This window comes from Drosophila willistoni, assembly GCF_018902025.1.
Source record: "Drosophila willistoni isolate 14030-0811.24 chromosome XL unlocalized genomic scaffold, UCI_dwil_1.1 Seg142, whole genome shotgun sequence".
Classification (NCBI taxonomy): domain Eukaryota; kingdom Metazoa; phylum Arthropoda; class Insecta; order Diptera; family Drosophilidae; genus Drosophila; species Drosophila willistoni.
In genome coordinates this window covers 2,112,709-2,132,834 of record NW_025814053.1, presented here as the reverse complement: position 1 = coordinate 2,132,834, position 20,126 = coordinate 2,112,709, and the positions used below count along the sequence as shown (strand labels likewise).

At 39.7% G+C, this 20,126-nt stretch overlaps 2 protein-coding genes across 6 annotated transcripts in view; one reads left to right on the top strand and one right to left on the bottom strand.

The window, feature by feature from the left end:
- LOC6653042 (fasciclin-2) overlaps positions 1 to 12,870 on the bottom strand; it is a 70,739-nt gene extending 57,869 nt beyond the window's left edge. For 4 of the 5 annotated variants that reach the window (XM_023181309.2, XM_023181308.2, XM_023181310.2 and 1 more), the window contains exons 1-2: positions 12,535 to 12,869; positions 9,207 to 9,509 (exon numbers count right to left, since the gene is read on the bottom strand). In XM_023181309.2, the coding sequence (XP_023037077.1) occupies positions 9,207 to 9,285 (79 nt within the window). In that variant the 5' untranslated portion in view covers positions 9,286 to 9,509; positions 12,535 to 12,869. Of the gene's footprint in view, positions 1 to 9,206; positions 9,510 to 12,534 lie in introns of all 5 variants that reach the window. The other variant, XM_023181307.2, reaches the window with a different exon arrangement.
- On the top strand, positions 3,900 to 8,023 carry LOC6652959 (mitochondrial import receptor subunit TOM40 homolog 1). The gene is made up of 2 exons (XM_002075322.4): positions 3,900 to 4,241; positions 6,658 to 8,023. The coding sequence occupies exon 2, from the start codon at positions 6,677 to 6,679 to the stop codon at positions 7,835 to 7,837; it is 1,161 nt and encodes a 386-aa protein (XP_002075358.3). The 5' UTR covers positions 3,900 to 4,241; positions 6,658 to 6,676; the 3' UTR covers positions 7,838 to 8,023.
- Positions 12,871 to 20,126: the final 7,256 nt, after the last annotated feature.

Genomic DNA, 20,126 nt, shown 5'->3' with positions numbered 1-20,126 from the left:
TGCTTGCCTGGATGGCACTGGAATGGAGATCTGACTAATGTCTGACTCTTACTCTTGCACACAACACTGTGACTGGACTCTGACTCCGGAATTGGGATGGGAGGCTGAGCTCCGTTTTATCTTGAAACAACAATAACAATCAATTTAAAATTCTTTCCAATACATTTGGTGCGCAAATTATGCATGACAAATGTTTAAAAGTTCATGACTAAAATGCAAACAAAGAGCAGAGAAGAGCAGAAAACGGACAGCAATGATGATGATGACGACGACGGCGATGATGCCAACGAGAGTTGATGGAATTGATGAAGGGGAACGGCTAACCGGGATAGCGGGCACCACAGTTACAGGATTGTTTAAGACTTTGGGAGAATGGGATGGCTTCGAACAAGTTTTAGCGTCATTTTGCGAAAGGCGCATGTGAAAAATTGCCATAAAATTATGAAAATGCACGCTCCAACTATGGCCAAGGATGGTATGGACAAGCGGGAAAAAAGTGCTGCTGGTGGTGGTGGATAGTGGGTAACAATTCGCACAACCAACCAGTCAACCACTCATTCAGTCAGCCATCGTGGCGTCGGCCTCCACGTTGACGTTGGCGTTGGCGTTGGGCTTTGGCTTTGACTAAAAGTTCTCAAAGTTTTACCATGGATGGATGCGATGGGATAGTTTTTTTTTTTTGGTTGCTTGGAGTTGCTTGCTTGGTCGGTTGGTTGGCTGGCTGGTTGGATGGTTGGTTAGGTCGACAGTCAAATGGAGCAGCATCTCAGGGCCATGGGAAAGTAAGTGAGGAAAGTTCGACATAAAGTTAAAGAACTAGTTCATTAAATTGAATAAAAAAGTTCCCGAAACTAGTTTATGAAGTAAATGAAACTAGATTAGTCAAAAAACGGGGGAAAAACGACTAAACGACACGATGAGTTCAATTTACTAACTTGAACGTTTCGATTGCCCAAGTTTAGAGTACTTCAAAAGCAAAATAACACTTGTTCCCGCTGGTAATCGTAATTATTGGAACTAGTTTCAAGAATCTCTTCACTGGTTCCTAGTTTGACTGATTCGTTGTTTCAAAACATTTGCAACTTGTTTTCATTATTGAATTTAAAGCTGTCCTGTAGCTCGTTCCCACTCCCGCACATACACACACACACACACACACTCGAAGTGAGCTCTCGTAGCTAGATATTATACCATGCACAAATATGGTGATAGGGTATATTAAAGTCGTCAAATGCAAGTAACCGGCATATATGCATTTCCGGCCACATAAAGTATATATACTCTTGATCAGCCGAGTCAAATTTGGTATTATATATATTTTGAAAACAGTTGCATTACTGTGTGCATGGTATACCGAAGTCGGCGAGATGACTTACTTCTTTTTTTTAAGCCAAGGTTACTCTGGTCGCATAATACATATCAGTAAAAAAAAACACCTAGACTGTCTAGCCGCACTATTCTACACCCTAGCTAAAATTCTATTTGATGGTAAACAAAAACTGTACATGAGGTTTCGGAGAGGTTGCGAGAGCTCAAGAGTTTAAACATGGTCGAGAATGCCTTGAATATGCTCTGCCAAAATTTATGCAAGGGTATTAAAAGATGCATCGCAACAAATTCGAGCAACAGGAGGAGGCCAAAAACGTTGATAATGACGTTTCCGAGCACTGAGCACGTCATGTGAATGGGAATGGGAATGTTATGTGGCAGTGGTGGGATGAATGCCTGGATGCCAGAATATGGCCATGGGGGGAAGGGGAGGAACAGAGGACGCAGAGTGAGCAACGGCACCGGCAACTCTTGGCGAAGAGGTTTATTTGGTTAAATGCTGAAAATTGCCATAAGCAGCGGAACGAGAGGAAGAGGTAAAGAGGATGATGCACTTTTCGTTTTTTCCCCCTCTCCCTCTCCATTTGTGTGTGTGTGTGTGTGTGTGTGTGTGGGACTGTGATGAGATGCAGCTGATAGTTGGAGCTTAATGGTGGGAACAAAACACAAAATGAGGAAGAGCAGGAGCAGAAGGAGAATGAGGGGGAGTGGGAATAATGTGAGGTAAATGCTTGAGTTTGGATTTTGGGGCGTGAGTGGCAGTGAGTAGCTAGGAGAGTTAATGAGTGGGACAAAAGTTTTTCCTTTCCTTTTTTTCCCATCCAAGCACAGATATTTATATGTATATGTATACACAAGTATATGTACGTAGGTGGATGGGTTAGTGAATAGGTAGATTCTCGATGTGTATAGTTTTGTGTTATTTATTTTTTTATTTTATTTTGGTCAGAAGGAGGATTATGCAAAGTCGAGCACAGAGCAATTCCAATTTCCAAGCAAGCCAAAATGAAATCCAATGAAAACAATTGACCTGACAGAACAGAAAAATTCTTTTGCCAACAGTTGAATTGCCTGTCCGTCCATCTCACCAGCCCCTCCAGACCCCCACAACCCCTGTCACCTATCACCTCTCTCTCTGTCTCTATGATCCGGCGATAGCCATGATAGCTGTGTGAAGAACTTTCGGAGTTGCGGTGCATCCATGGAGAAGTATGTGGCCATAGTCTACACACATACACACTGAATCGACAATTGCCGGACAATGCACAAAAGTACACTTCAAAAATGCGAAATAGAAGAAGAATTGATTAAAAGAGTAAAAGAATGGAGGCGAAAGGGGATTGGGATGGGGATGGGGGAAAGGAAAAAAATTAAACGAATCGAGGGTGGCAGACGGAGCAGGACCTGGACAACAATTGACCTCGTACCTGTAGTATCTGATACCTAACTCCATGCACTTTGCATTACCAATTACAGAAGCGCAAAAAGGAAATACAAAAACCAAAACGTAACAAAATGAAAACCCTTCGGAGGCAAGAGAACAAAACAAACCAAACGTCAATAGGTATGACAATTGACGCCGCAATCAAGAGAAAGGAAGGTAGCTCCGGACAGGGCAAATACAGGGCGAATAAAAATGAGATTTTTTATAGGGTTCTTTTTCGATTTTTTGCTGTGGATTCAACCTGATCGAAATGCATATGCACATATGTATGTGTGTCTAATGGGTATCGGCGAGGCTCACCTCGCACTCTGTAAAGGTTCTACTTAGTTGCGCAATTGCCTAGCTTTCTCTGCTTTTGGTTTAAGTGTAGGCAAATGTAGATACTGCTGGTTGGTGGCAGTGGATCTTATTGTTATGCAATTGCAAAATGCAAGTCAATTAAAAACATGCAACCCCATTTGGATTAAGGCCAAAGGCATAGATGGGTGTAATGGTTAGTATATATGGCTGGCTGGTTGGCGACGGATATCATTGACCTTACGAACTCGGAGACTAAACGCTAGTAAGGAAGAGCCAGAACCAAAACGACGGAGAGGCGAGAGAGTAAGACATAATCCAATTAGCAATTAGTTGTGTATGCCAGGCGTCATCAGGTTACCCTACCTGCACCCGAACACACACATACACACACACACACACACACTCACACACACACACACACACACACACACACACAAACACACTCATACTACTGTCTTTTAGATGGCTCAATAGATAGGCAGTCAGGCGGCATATTCCTATATAAGTATGTCCAGGTAGAGTCCCTTTGTCTGGGACTGGGCCGATGTCTGGACGACGGGTATGGGTCTGTGTCTGTGTGCCATGAATGCCAATCAGAGGCGATGGGACGAACAATTGGACGGGGAGGGGGTAGACCTTCTTGTCTAATAACTCAATTTCGTATGCCACGGGATGCGGCCCGCACTTGTAAGGCCTGGCACGTCACAGTGGCAACTTCCTGTCCTGTGGAGATCACTCTGTCTCTCTCTCTCTCTCTCCCCACATTTGTCAGTAGGCCTTTGATTTTACAATCAAAATACATGTTCATATAAGTATATACGTATATAAACTTTTACTCAGTGCATATCTTAAATAAAAAACAAACACACGTATATTTGGAAAACAAATAGAAGAACAAAAATTATATTTTTCGGCTTTTGCAATTGTTTTGTTTTGTGCTTTTTTTTTTGTTTTCTTTTTGTGAAAATTCATTTGGCTAATTTTGTGCTCAATTTTATCCAAATAGTAGTAAAGGAACAACGAAGCTCTCTGACTTTCTTCAGCCAATCCGGATACGACTCCTCCCAATCCTCGTGCTCCGGGTCTCGGAACGATCAACTCGATTCTTTTGCTGTGTGCATTAACGGAATATTTTTATGTTTGATTTGTGTTTCGAAAAAGTTTTTGGGTAAGTCATCTCAAGATAAATTTTAATTGAAAACAAAATTGCGGGAAATGTGGCAAAGAGGGGGCGTGGAGGGGGGCTGATGTTTATGCGGGTTTCAAAAGGAGTGAGTGTGTGGGGAAAGAAAGGGGACAATCATTGGACATATAAGTATAAGTATATGTATATATCTTTCACACTGCTTCGCATCTGTTTTTTCCATTTAAAAATCTTTCACTTCCTCGCCCACACTTCTCTTCCCTCTCTCTGTCTCTCTCTCTCTCTAGCACATATAATAATTAGTTTTGCAGTGAAAACTTTAACAGCCCAACACGCTTGACTTCGAGGTGGTGCACAGTGCTTCGGTGGCGACGCCGTGGAGGGCCACGTTGGCCGCCAATTTGTGCTGCCCCTGTAATTATAACATTTTCGGCTTGGGTTCATTTGCATGAAACAATGCTAACTAATTATGCGCAAGTATTTCCTTTTATTTTTACTTTTTTTGCGCTTCTTTTTTGTTTTTATGTGCATTGTGTGTTTAATTTTTCTTTCCATTTCTTTTGGATCAACTCTTTTCTTCACAGACATGTGCAACAGCAGCAGCAGGCAGGCAGGCAGGCAGGCTCCCATTATTTGTGAGTTAATCATGGGAATCCTTGGGGGCACTACCCCTCTCCTTTCCTCCTAGCCCTCCCTTACTCCCACTCTCCCTCTCTGTCTGATTCGCTTTTGTTTTTGGCCACACAACAACAACAATAAGCAACAACTTAATCCATAATGTTATACTTTTTCTTTTAATTAAAGCAAAATGCTTGCTTAAATCGAGCCGAGAGTAAAAAAAAGGAACAACAATAACAACGAAAAACCTTAACAATAATGTGTACCTACTACAAAAGACAATTGTGCCTTTGCTTCGACGGCAAGTGGCTCCTCTTGTTGTTGCCGGTTGAGGGGGGTTTGGGGAAACAGACTCTAAAGAAATGCCCCTTTTTTCTTTACTGGATTAAAATTAAAACGAGAGAAAATCGTGGCAGGCATAGAAAAAGAAAGAACAACTGCAGGCGACAGAAAGAGTTGAGAGAGAAGTCTTAGCAGGAAGGGCCGACGGAGAAGGGGAGGATATAGAGACAGAGACAGAGACTGAGATGGGAGACTATAAAAACGACAAGCAACAATTCTTTTCTACGCACGGCCAGGCCAGACTTGCAACATAATTGGAATTTCCTTTTTCCTCTTAGCGTCCGTCTGTCTGTCTGTCTGTCGGTATCTGTGTATGTGTGTGTGTGTGTGTGTGTGTTTCTACTTTAAGAGCTTCAAAAGACTGGCGCTTGACCATAAGCTTCTTCATCTCTATACAATGAGCGAAGAGCCATGCCAAGCCAAGCAACCTGATGTGGCCCAAGGGCCGCTGACTTTCTCAGACTCCGTAACTGAGAGAATGGAGAAGAGAGACAGGAAGCGAAGCGGGCCAAACGAAAGGAAAAATTGGCAAAGTTATGCACAAAATTCCAAGAACAAAAATTTAAATGCAGTCAAGATACAAAAAAAAAAAACAAAAACACAATACCGAAAACCAAGTTTAATTTTTTTTTTCGTCAAAAGTCCACTTCCCTCTTTCAACGGATCACTCAGTGTCTGTTCCGCCTTACCATAGAAATCATTTGTCCCTCTATGTCACTAAAAGAAATTTGTAAGCTTTATTTGACGAAACAAATTGTAAAATCTTAGAAACAACCGTCAATAAAGGCAGAAAAGAGAAAGTTCCATTTAAAACGAAGTTAAAATTTTGAGATTTAACAACTATTTTGAGGAATAGGGACGGACCGTTTTCAAGTCGTTAGAATTATGCATATATTCAGCCTACATTTTTAACTAAGTGAACGAACCCGCATTTCAATTGTCAGTTTTGTCCATTTCCCAGCACAAACGAACCTACACATAGAGCAGGGAGAGAGGGGAAAAAGCTTCGCCCAATTAGGCTAGTTTTGAGGCGCAGGCAGCTAATTAGAACCATCTACTACACTTGCCCTTCTGACGGACGGACGGACACATTCCGCTGTCGAATCTGAATCACACTGTTTTCACATAGCGGTCATAAAAAAGATATATGGAACGGCGGGCCGCGTTTAATGCAACAAAGGCACAAGAACAACATTCAAACAGCAAAAAGAAGTGAAAAAGGTCAACGATGGGAGTTTCTTCTTGTTCAAAATCCGCTTGCGTTAATTAATTCTGCTTAATTTTTTCTGTGTTTTTTAGAGAAAGACAGAGAGAGACACAAAAAAAAAATGATTCGACAAATTAAGCGGATGTGGTAATTGTTGGCCGGTTTTCTCTCTCTCTCTCTCTCTCTCTCTCTCTCTCTGTTTCTCTCTATTTAAGTGTGTGTGTGTGTAGAGGTCAATGACTAACAAAACGCTTTCTTTCATCTATCTTTCAGTTAGAGAGTTAATCCAGCAATGGGCAATGCATTTGCAAATAATCCCTTTAACGATGGAGAGAAAAATAACCTCTTTAGTTTTTTTGGTATACGTACGGCCAATGAAAGAGATGGCTATGATATAGATCAATACCAGCAACGACAAGACAAAGATCATAGTTCGTCCTTTACGAAAGCTCCACCAGCAGCAGCACCGCCAACACCAACACCACCCCCACCACCGCCAACACCTTCCCCGACGACTGCTAACACATCTGAAGAGCCAATGAGTTGGAGACGATGGGCAGATGAATTAAGTGACAAATCAGAGAAGAGAAATCCTGGCACAGTGGCCGATTTACATCGACGATGTCGTGAGATCATACCGACACCATTCGACGGTCTGAAGATAATCAAAAACATGGCCTTAAATGACCAATTGGGCATAGGACATGCCCTAACATTGTCAGTGCCTGGCAATTCGTTGTATCAGTTTAGTGCCAGTTATATTGGCGACCATCATCATATCGTGACCGGAGAGAATTTTCCTACGCTGACGGGCGAAATTGATGCCAAGGGGAATCTGACGGCCAATATTACCAACTATTTGTCGGCGCGCATACGCAGTAAATTCAGTGCCACCATGGTCGATTCAGAGGTAGTGCACAGTCAACTGAGCGCGGATTACTTGGGCGACGATTTCACCTTTTCGCTGATACTGAACAATGTGGATGTGAAGCAACGTACCGGTGTGATAGTGGCCTCATACCTGCAGGAGTTGATGCCAACACTATCAGTCGGCGTGGAGCTTATCTATCAAACCGATGAAACGGTGCCGGGCGGTCATGCGGCCGTTGTATCCACTGTGGCGCGCTATCAGAGCGGCAATAAGCAATGGTCGGGATCGATTAATATCAATTCATTGGAATTGTGCTATTCTCAGTCATACGGCCAATGCTTGCGTGCCTGTGTGGAAATGCAGGCAGATTTTCTGAAACGTCAAGCCCTCGGACAATTGGCCTATCATTGCACCTTGCCGAGTGCTCAATTCAATTTTCGGGGTTGCATTGATACGCGTGGGGTAATTAGCGCTGTGTGGGAGAAGCGACTGGAACCGTTGCCAATGTTATGGGTGATTGCTGCTAGAATGAATCATGTATCGGGTAATTTTCTTTTAGGCATTGGCACGGTCATGGATTAGTCAACAATAAGAAGTGACCCAGACGGTCAGACAGACATACCGAGAGACAGTAAGAAGAGAGCTGAGATGTGTGATATTTATTCAAAACTTTTATATATGTACACATATGTATATTGTAGGTACCTTGTCTTATTCCGTATACAGAATGTATGTCTTAGAAAAAGAACAGAAAGAAGAAACAAATTACGTTTGGCAATTTTTATTTAGTAATTAACCCAGTTTATAATATTTGCGACACCTCTCAGTCATCTGTCAAATCTGTTGGCCATGATGGAAATCTTGCTGTTGTAACATAGATTCACCATTAACCTTTATCTAGAAACTTTTTGCCGTTTCATAATTTTTGTCACCAAGCACCTAGCACCAGCACCAGAAGATTATAAATATTTGCACAACTTTTTGTTTTTATGGCCCTCTTCTGAGAGAAGAGTCAGGTGCTAGTTGCCCTATACTTGGTAGGTAAGAGTTACTTATGTATTCATATTCAATGGCAACGTTTAGTTCAAACAAAATGACTTTCAACAAATGTCACAATTATGTACCATCTTGTCGTATCTGCTGTTGCTGCTTGTCCCTGTCTCCTGTTTGGTATTATATCTTTTACCCCAGGGCCCTACTAATCGCTCTACAAATTAATGAGACCCATATACATATTTATGATATTTGCCTAGTTAGCTAGGCTCTATCTAAACTACGCTTGTCTGGACACTGACGAAGCGTCGGTGTGATGACGATAATGGCGAGTTTGGGAATAAATATTGACACAAGAGTTCAGAAGACGACGACGCTCTGTTTGTGTGATAAGTAATTTTTGTTTTGGGATGTTATTTTTTCGGATGTGTTTACTTTGCGCCAGGCACTAAGTACGTGAATAGGCGGCCGTTTCATGGTCACACAGGTAGTATTTGTAGTAGAGAGGAGGAACATCACATATCATCACTCTTGTGTTCAGATATGAAAGTTCCACAGTCGTTCTTTTTTCCATTTTTGTTTTCCGCTAACTCATTGCGTGGCCTGATTCTCAGTATTGGCAGCTATTGGCTTCCCCTTTGGATTCATTAAATTTTTGATATATGTATCTTTAGGCGTGTAAAATGGCTTGATCGTGTCTATATTGCTGCTCTACTTGACCAATTTGTTGGTGTTATTGTTGTTGCTAATTTTGAATTTATGCGCTGAATGAAACAGGAATGTTCTCCACCAATTATCCTCCTCCCAATCTCCTCCTCCTTGTCCATGCCACACTTTACAACTTTATCTCATTGTAGTACGCGTCGTTCGTGTCTAATTATAAACGCATAAACTCGAGCAAAACAAAATGGAAAAAATGGCCAAATGCATTAGAGAAGAACGTTATTGAGTTACTCACCTATAAACGAGCCACCGCACAACATCACAAAGACGATGAAAGCGAGTGGACTCACACGCTGCTTTGGTGTTTGTCTCATTTTGAGTTTTTTCTATTTTTTTTTTCTTGTGTTTGTTCCTTGTTATTTGCACAATTAAAATCAGTTACACAAAAGCACACAAAAAAAAAATTGTGGAAAAAATATTTTAACAATTATTTTGTTGTCGAGTTTGGCTTTAATATGATTTTAATTCCATATATTTAGTTCAGTTCTTCTTTGTTTTCTGTTGTTTTTAATTTTGCTGTAATGCTTGGCGTGTCGATCTGCAAAAATCAAATGAGAGAAAAGAAAATAACGTTGTTAGTATGTTCGTAATCTAACGAGTAAAGATTATTTAAATAATTATTTATAATAATCAATTATAATTGATTGGCATAGATTGGAATCTACTCGGAAAAAGAGTAATTGTGAGGCGTTAAATAATCTGATGAGTTGCCAAAATGTAACGAGATTGCTAACTTCATTGCAATGAGACTTTACTCGTTAAACCTTTGTTTAGCGAGATATCACATTAGTGAGTCTTACCCAACATATATTTTTGAACTAATGGAAAAGATAAGAAAAGTAAAATAGATACCAATTTGTAAAAGTCTTGCCAACAAATTCCCAATTTAAGTGTAACGAGTAAATGTTCAGCGGGATATCACGTTAGCAAATCTCGCCAAACTTAAATAACCTAACTGATGGATAAATAGATTTCAATCTATGAACGACTTTAAAGTCGAGGTTCCCAATTTGAGTGTAACGAGTGAATGTTCAACGAGATATCTCGTTAATGAGGCTAAATGAAAATGCAAGCATATGCTAAGGGGCTCGTCTTGGGCAATAAAGTTTGCCTTTAGCTCACATACATATATACTGTATGTGCATATGAAGTTGACCTTAAGTCAATTACTACAAATGGCAAATGTTGGCCTTTTGCATTATGTCTCTGAAGAGTGGCAGAGAAGGCAGGCATTGTCTGGGGAGCGTCACTGCAGTAGAGGAGTTGTTGTTGTTGTTGCAGTTCCTCTGCGTCACACTCGAACGATTTCGGTGGCGAGAGTGTGACGACTTGTCTTAGTGACTCTGTGTATTTGTCTGTGTGTGTATGAATGAATGTCTGTGGCATGGTTTTGCCTTTGTCTTGACTCTTTGCATTCTTAAGTTGGCAGTAGAACTAAAGCCAAAAACCTGATGCCTTGCTACCACTTCTTGACCAGTTTTTGTAACGGAAATTGGCTTGACTCTCTTACTGACTGGCAATCGGAAACACGTTGTAGTAGCACACACAGACAAAGGTATAGGTAAAGGTGGAGAGTGTCAGAGAGATAGGGGAGAAAAAGAGAGAGAGAAAGAGAGATAATAATACTAAGAGGCACACACAGAGGGAGCCGGCAATCGAAGTGTGCCTGTACGCATACTTAAATAGATATGTATGTATATATGTAGGTATATATACATATATAAAAGAAGAAAAATAAATGAAATAAAACATGATGGCATTTTTCCATCATATTTTTATTCTTTATGATTTCTCAATATGTATTTTGTTTTATGTATTTATCAGATAGCAAACTACTGCGATAAGGGCTCTCCCGCTCCATACATGCAATCTATCAGTCTGTGGCTCTCTGTCTTCGTGACTCACTATCAGTATATTGGATCTAAACTCATTCGGCGAGTGTCCTTGACTTGGCCAACAACTGGGTGGCTCAACAGTCCAATTACCCCGTTTATCATTGGCTATAAAAATTTAATCAATATTTCACTTGAGGCCTTGACATTTCCCATTTTTTCTCATTTCCATTTTATGTCAAGAAAATTATATAAAATTACTTGGAAATGAAAACCTTTCCAAATATGCCTTATACAAATAATAATTGGTCTTGGGCTAGGGAAAACATTCCACCTCTCTTTGTGACGGGTGAGATAATTTTTGTAGCCCGCCTCAGGAGGAAGAAAATATGAAATATGCATGTGGGGGGAAAAAAACTAAAAACTAGTTTAAATTAAATAAAAGTGAAAAACTATTTAAACACATAAAAACAAATGTGAAATATTTTTTAACCATTGTCAAAACAATTGGCCGAATGTTCATGGAAATTCAGGTGTGTCGTCTCTCGTTCACATAATTAACTTTTCGAAAATATTTTAAAGTGCAAAAAATGGCAAACTAATGGCAAAAATATTTCCACACTGTTCAGGAAGTACATATTCAAAAAGGTTGGGAAATTTGAACAATTTTTAATTTGGTTTTTTAAGTTTGCAAACTTTTCAAAAACTTTGGACACTTTTGGAAAATATTATATAGAAAGCTTCAAAAATACGAATTTTCGCAACTCATATAACTTTGTGAATAAAAGCGAGTAATGTATTAATTTTTGTTTTTCCTTTAAAAAACTTGATTTTTTTTTGTAAACGAAGAAGAAAATCGTGAAACCATAGAAAACTGTAAAAAATTAATGAATGATCCAATCAATGTGGGCCAAAAAGGGTGCACAATAAGATTTCAAAGAAAACTTGTAAGAGCAACAAATGATCAATTAACTGTCAACATGCGCTTTGGCTGGCTTTTCACTTCATTTCAAAGTTTTTCCCCCGAACAATTTTTCATTTTGTTGATGTCGACAAGGGGCGGGCGGTCGTCGAAATTCTCTTGAATTTTTTGTTGCCTTTTTTTAAATTTTTATTTGTTTTGTCGTATTTTTGTTTTGTTAATTATGTCTATAGTTTTTTGTGGCTCAGTGTGGGTTAAGCATGTCGAACACGTTAATAACGCACAGAGAGGCAACACTACAACACGGCACAGGCACAGCAGCGGCAGCGCAACTTGGGCGTCATTTCAGAGTGGGGTCCAAAAACCTGTTTGCAACGTCACTTAATTTTTTTTATTTTTCTTTCTTTAACTTTGTGTTTGTAAAAAAAATATAGTATTTTTATTTTTTCATCTTTGTTTGGTTTTTAAAAAGAACTCTGCACTTTTCTGCGTTCTGTTTTTGTGTAGTTTTTTATTGCCAACAAATTGATCGAGTTTTCAGACCAGCACGTGACTCAGACATAGGAAATAACAATAAAAAAAAAAAAAAAAAAAAAGAAAAAATGTTAGCCCAGTGGGGACAAAATATATGAGTAATTTGCCTCATAGGTTTTCATAGATCTCAGGAATTTGGTATTTGGTTTTAGTCGTCTCTTATTTTTAGACAAAAAATTTGTTGTCTAATGTGTCTACAGACCGATGGCAAAACAGGGGCCAAAATTAAGAATTTGCTTTTGTTGTTTGTTTTTCAGTAGTATTATTATTATTACCAATTTTGTGAATTGTCTAACTGGCACACACGTACAGACGCACATACACAAAGAGACACACGTACAGTACGAGGCACTGAGATACGCGCCGCACACAACTGCAGTTGGAGGAACGCGCGCGCCCGTTAAAAGTTAACAAACAACTAACACTCCAAAGTTAGCCAGCAACAATGACTCCGAGAATGGGCCAACTGAACACTACTGTGAGAGCGAGCGGCCACAGAACGGAGAGCCAGCGAGAGAGTCAACAAACACACACAGCAGAGACTGTGTGAGCGAGAGATAATGCGAGGCTCGACAACTCGACACGTTCGCCGTTGAAATACAACTGAAAGCGGCCCGCGTTGGCGTCGTGCGTTGGAAATGGAAATGCCGCCAGATGATGATGATGACCGGAGACGACGTTCGAAAATGTTGCTAAGCATGTTGCCAGCGCTCACAGCAGTAAACCGACAACAGGGTGAGGGTGTGTGAAGCAGGAGAGGGAGTGAGTGAGTGACTGAGTGAGCGAGCATGAGAATGTGTGAGAGCCCCGACTGACGATTCATTGCCACGGTGCATTGCATGATGGTGTTTTACCGTTAGCGCAACAAAGATTTTACACGCTCTTCATTTTGTTAGCTTAGACTAAACTGGTCGCAAGTTGAAAGGCTAAGAAGTGTATTCCATTTAGCAAGCGGTTCTTTAATATCATTTTGTAATGTACACAACCCGGAATGAATCCAGATCATGTACATCCCCTCTTAGTCAAAGAATCTTCTTTGATCCAAGAAGGTCAGGTTCAGCCTATATTAGTAGTCTCTCTCGCAGTCCCTAATCATCAGATGTTATGATGGGCAAGAGTACCACAAATTAGGCCAAAGCCAACACATCTACGGGCTTAATGTATCGGGAAGTTTGGTCCGGGTGGGACTTCTGGCTGTCGGCTAGCAAACAGTCTTTGGGGGGGTTCTTTGGACCAGCATTACTCAATACACCCGTAGTACATAAAAATAAAAAAATGAAGTAAGTAAGTCGTCTCGCCGACTTAGGTATACCATACACCAGTAAAGCAAATATTTCAACTTTATTAAACAAATGCATTTTCACATGCTTCTTACAAGCATATCTTAGTATCTCGCTCACTCAATCATACGAGCACCCTAGCGCCCCCACCAGCCAACGGCCAACTCCGGCCTTATGGAAAAACGTTTATATGCATAACTCGACTGTTTTTTATCCGATTTTGATCAAATTTGGTATTTTGCTAGATATCAGTATTAAATTTAAGTGTGCCAAATTTGATTGCATAAGGTAAAAAAATACGGGAGATAATCAAGTTTTTCAAATTACGGGGGCGGAAAAGGGCGTGGCAAAATTTTTATACATACAAAATGTGTGCATTTACTAAGCGAATATACATACCAAATATGGTGTCCCTAGCTGGAATAGTTTTTGAGATAAACGCTTTTTTTAAATTGCGGGGGCGGAAAGGGGCGTGGCAAAAATTTGAAATAAACTTGATCACTCTACATACTACACGAGTCTACATAGCAAATTTGGTGGCTCTAGCTCTTATAGTCTCCGAGATCTAGGTGATCATACGTACATGGCTAGATCGACTCGGTTGTTGATCCTGATCAAGAATATATATACTTTGTGGGGTCGGAGATGCTTCCTTCTGCCTTTTACATACATTTTGGCGACTTTAATATACCATTTCACCCTATGGGTGTATGGTATAACAAAGTCCCTAGAGCACGAATATTACACAATTACTTAACCAAAAGAGATGAACTAGAAGGATAGAGAAAAAGAGTATATTAGTATCGCACGAATAGGGAAGCTATGAGGATGTTATTATAGCTTCGCGTCTAAGCTTTCCCAATGATATTTATTCACTAGGGTTACGGAATACCAAAATACTTCACTAATTCGGAAACATAATCCGAGTTGACTAAACTAAAATGATGATTAATAATATACGGTAATCAAATTAAATAATTGGATCATTTCAGGCATCCAAAAGCCAAATTAGGGATAAGATGTTTTGGTTTTGTGAATCTTAATTGCAAGGTGGATATATATAAACTTATAGATATTCAAAAATGAAAATGTCAATTGGAATTTGGAAGTCTCCACTTAAATAACGAGATTAATTATAAATAACTGTAGGCTCGCTCACACAGTCAAAGGCGATTCTTAATATTGTTTCAATTTTTCAACAATGATTGGCAATTTTCTTTTTTCCTTAATATTTTGTTTTAGCTTTACGTTACTTGAGAGATCTTTTGTTATTTGCAGATTATTTGACACTGAACCCGCTTTCTTTTTGCATACAAACAGGGAAGTACCAGATCGAACATGATTTATGTCAAGAACTTAGGACTTACCCATCCGTCCGGTCCGTCGAAGGCCTTCGTCGTCCGCTGGATGATGCTTAGGAATAAAATGTTAGGTTAAATCAAGCGTCTGGCATTCCTATGCAATAGATTCGGTATAAGGGACTCTCAATCCGCAACGAAGAAACTTTCTCTGCCCGTATCCGATTCGGGCGGCTATTCCAAGCTGGTTGACTTTGTCGAAATGTCTCTGTGCCTTTCACGGTGTGCAGCTTTTGAGCCCACGGTGTCTCAAAAAATTATCCCTGGCAAATTCTCGGAATTCAAATATAAAATTCCTTGCTTAGGCTTTCCGCATTCAATTTGATTATGGCTAAGTTTTCAAAAGAACTTATTAGAAACTTCCAAAGATTCAAACATCCACAAAAAATTGACTTACGATAATAAGATTCACAAAACCCTATAATAGTTGTTGTCCTAGATGATCCAGATTTATATTTAATTAATTATTTGGCTTGATGGCCAAGAAAATTCCAGATTTAAATTTTTTATATATTTTCTGGAGGAGCAGCGTGGTTTAGGCGTCTAGCCAGGGTTCGCTAGGGTTCGATAGTAAAACTATCGAACTTCTAAGCTCAGCTGATTATTTTTATCGACACAATTACCCACCACTTACTGAAATACAAACTAACGCCTTAAAATTTAAAAATAAAACTAACGGCAGAAACTGGGCACTACATTAGCGGGACAAAGGCTTTACACGCTCTTCATTTTGTTAACTTAGACTAAACTGGTCGCAAGTTGAAAGGCTAAGAAGTGTATTCCATTTAGCAAGCGGTTCTTTAATATCATTTCTTTATATCAAGTTTGACGTTTGTCAACCTGTTGAAATCATCATGAAATATATGTAGGTGAACCCCGCCTGAATACCGCCTTCTTGCTGAAAACGTCTTGAATAGGTTTGGGCTATTGGGAACAGATCTTGCACGTTAGTTTACTCATTAGCCATTGAAGTATCTTTTGAAGAAAGATTTTGTTAGCCAAACAGAGAGAGGGTTTCGCTTTCAGAGTAATAAACAGGCTTATAAGTTGACTTTTCGGCTAACAATGCTCTTTGATTAAATTGCACACCATTTTCGAGTATTCTGGTACCACGGTGCATCGATTTTTTAAATGTTTGAGTGGCCTTAGCAACATGTTGCTAAGCAACATTCTTGCCTTTACTATTTTATGAGTGTGAGTCTCTTCACTTTAATTATTACGAGTATTTACTTGTTTTATGAGCAAGTAAGTTTCCTAACTTGATGAATATGATTTTCTTTGTCTTGTTTTTTATTTTTTTATTGAGCTCGTTTCTGTTGGGCAATGAAGAACTTTTCCGCATGATTCTGGCCGCCACTTGTTGCCCATTTTCGAAATTGTGGATCAAGCAACATTTCGACATTGGCAACATTTCATTTCGGTTGGTTTAATTGCTGGCATCGTCGTCCATGTCAATTAAGGGTACGGATCGTACAGAACTAAAAACAACTTTGGCTAAATGGGGAAAATGCTATCTTGTCTAGATGTGTGTGTGCATGTATGTGTGTGGAAAATGGAGCGTTACGTTTGAATGCGTTCGTCTGCAATTTACTAAATGCAATTGCGTAGAGCTGACAGATGCCCGAAGATACAAGGATAGAAAGGATACACACGGAGGGCAACAACAACGAATCTGTATCTGCAGTTATCATTGTTGTTTTGTTTTTATTTTCGAGGCATTGCCAAGCAATTTATCAACGGTCTCATCCTCACACCCCCGCCGCTGATGTCGCCGCCGTCACCCTCCTACACCCCGACCACCCTCCTGCCATCCCTTCGATGAGCAATAAGTGATTTATAGAATTGTTATTTTGTCGTTCGTGTCGCACTTTCGCTGCGCTTTTATTTATTGCCATCGCAAAAACCTAACCAAATGACTCGCCATCGCGATTCTGAAGTGTGTTAATTTTATTTCAATTTTTTGTGTAGCGAATTTCTCAAACCTGATGAACCGAAACAATGCGTGTGTGTGTGTGTGTGTGTGTGTGTGTGGGACATGTATTCTTCTTATCTTAAAATCCAATACAATTTTTATCCCTCACTGTCGATTTTGCATGCCCAATTTGCTAATAGATTTTTTTCGCTCGAACTTAATTTTAGATAATGTGATGGGAAAGTTTTCTTCTTGAGTTCTTTCTCTTTGGATGTGCTCGTTTGGACTGTATTCAGATATCAAGCAATATAGTCAACTGGAAAGATTGATTTGGATCAGAGATCATTTAAGCTTAAATCAACTTGACCCTTGACCACCTGCGGGCTTTTAAGAAATTAAAACAAAAAGATGTTTGAACTTCCTGCCCAAAGCCAGAAAATTATAGTACGGGTGGTCCCATACAGTACGGTCCGGTTTGGTTATGGTCTGTGTTCCTTACCCTCTCAATACAGTAATTACTGCTCAAAATGTATCTCTATATTTGATCCAATTTGTGAGTGGATAGATTGCCGCGATCTAATACACCTGCATAGTCAGTCCAGGGAGCTGATGAAGATGGTGATGCTGGTGCATCATCATCATTATGAGTGAAAAGACAAATACTCTCAAATTACACAGACCCTTTTGGGTCGTATCAGCCTAATGATTATAAAATGGTTAATAACTCTATAAGCAATTTAAGGCATTACGATTCTTTCATTCTCCTTTCATTGTTCCTCAGCTCATCGCATTTCATCCATTATATTCTATGTGTAGTAGGTAGTCTCAGTTACCTTTTCTGTGAGCAAAAAAAAAAGAAGGAAAAACCAACGAAGCCAGAAACCATGCTGCTCTGGTCTGCTCTGCTCTGCTCTCCTTCTGCATCCGTTCAAAATCTGAATTCGGGACACAAAAGCCACAAAAGCGACTGACTGACAGGTTTTGTCTGCGCCAGGAATTCTAACTTCACACAAATGCAATTCCATCCAGCAGCACGGGGAGGACGGGGAAGAATATATAGGAAGATGATGACCGAGAAGAGCATCCATCGACTGACTGACTAATGATGCCGACAGATAAAACTCCATTTGGAAACAAAAATACAACAAAAAAGCCAAAAAAAAAAAAAACGAGTAAACGAAATGGAAGGAAGCAATGATGAATTATTGTTTTCGAATTGAACACAATGGAAGAAATACATATTATATAGGATGCAGCATCCATTATCCCATATAGAGATGTGTGAAAAAGTGCCAAGCCAAAGAATAGAAGAAATAAATTGATTTTTAAATATGCAATTTATAAGTTGATTTTTCAATTGTTCCAATAACCATCCGACATGTGGCCAAATGTCGGTAGAGATCAAAAAGCATTTGATAGAACTGAAGAAGGAGCTTCATCACGTCAAGTAAAGTCCTATTCAAGTACATCCTTTTTGGCCGCTAAGTAAGCATAGTCATTCTCATTCCCTGTGGTATGATGAAGAGGGTGGGTATGGAAGGGAGGGAAAAAAGTAGGTTTAAGTTGAAATGAAAACTTTAACTGTCCAAGTTAATTTCATTTAATTAAATCGATTCATAAGCAAAGCAACAGGAAACGTTTAACCGGTCACAGTTCTCTAGCCCATTCCCAGGGCTAACCCCTTCCAAAGAAATGCCATTTAAGTCCCCCCTCCCTGCCCCTCACACTCGCTCTAAAACAAAGTTGAACGCGCAATAATTTTTGGCAATTTAATTGAAAACTAAAATGGCAACGTAACCAAGGGATGATGTCGCTGTCGAGTCGTAGTCCTCGTCTTTGACCCATTTTGCGCAATTCGTGGCAAATGTTTTAAAACAATGCACAAATGGTGGGAGGGCCAGGCTAAAGGGACCTCCTGCTGGTGCCTTGGCCACGCGTACACACACCCGAGAGAAGAAACAAACAGAAAAGTGGACAAATGGACATAGTCACGCGCCAGCTAAAAGGTCAACAGACAAACAGCACAGACTGTGATGAGGGTCGCTTTTCTCTTCGCTTTAGATTCCAAAATCTAACGAAATACTCATTACTTTTTGCGGGCTTCGGTTGTGTGTGTGTGCGTATGTATGTGTGTGTGTGTGAGAGTGTGTGCTGGCAAAACAAATCAAAAGGAAAATTCGCACCCAACAATTGCATAGTTTTTAATTTTTGCGGTCACCTCATTGCGCCCCGCCCTCAGCGCCTCGGACAGCGGAAGTCCAAACAGAACCGGGACAGGAACGAAGCGGATGCTGTTGCCGCTGTGAATTTCTGTTCCGGTTGCGGTCGATGCCAGGAGGCAGTCAGACAGGCGGACAGACAGCCAGGCAGGCAATCGGCCAGGCATGAGGGTGAACCTAAAACCCTTGGGCTAATCAACTCATTAAAGGTCAACGGTTCAACTATGCCCCGCCTCGTTCGCCGCCTCGAAGAGTTTTCAACTGTTGTGACAGTTTGCAATGACTTTAACTGATCCAAACTGAATACCAGACAACCCCCTAACATTGTTTATGGTGAAAATATTGAAAACTAGTTTAGCAACATATATTTTTTGCCACAGATAGATTAAACCAAGTCCCAGAGCGGGTCAACTGATGCCGGAATACCTAGTCGCTTACTAATAAGTTAGGAGCACGTTCGTCAATAAATAATTGGACCTAATTGAAGGAATATATATGTATATAGAAACATATTAGATTGATACTAGTTTACTTTTATTTATAACAACGCACAATTTGTCATTATTTACATTTGCACATGTAAATGTATAAATAGACATAGGAAAACCCGATTTGGGTTTTTAAAGTTCTTTTTTCCAATTTAAGACTATTTTTTAGTTTATGATATGAGCTAAACATGACTTATATAACGATTCCTTCATCATGCAACCAATCTTGATGTTCAGATATATATTGAGTAATTATGATAAAATTCTGCAAAATAATTAAGATTAACATTTCGTAACAAGATTACTTGGAGATTCACAAGAAAACTCATGCTGCGGCACAATTATTTCAAAAATATGGGTACAAAACATACATACATATGTATTTAACTGACCCAACAAACTTTGTTACTACTTTGTTTTGAGCAACTGAAAATAACAAACGATCGCAATTCCATCTCCCTCACAAGAATTTTTGATCTTTAAGATTCCTATATTATCTGATAGGGTGAAATCGAAAAACTTTATTATAATCGTTAAAGAAACTAATATAAACCATCTGATATTTAAGCGTTTAGAAATGAAAATTCATCGTCTTGAAAAAATCCCAAAC

Coding starts and splice junctions, on each gene's coding strand:
- LOC6652959 (XM_002075322.4), top strand. CDS start 6,677: ATGGGCAATGCATTTGCAAATAATCCCTTTAACGATGGAGAGAAAAAT.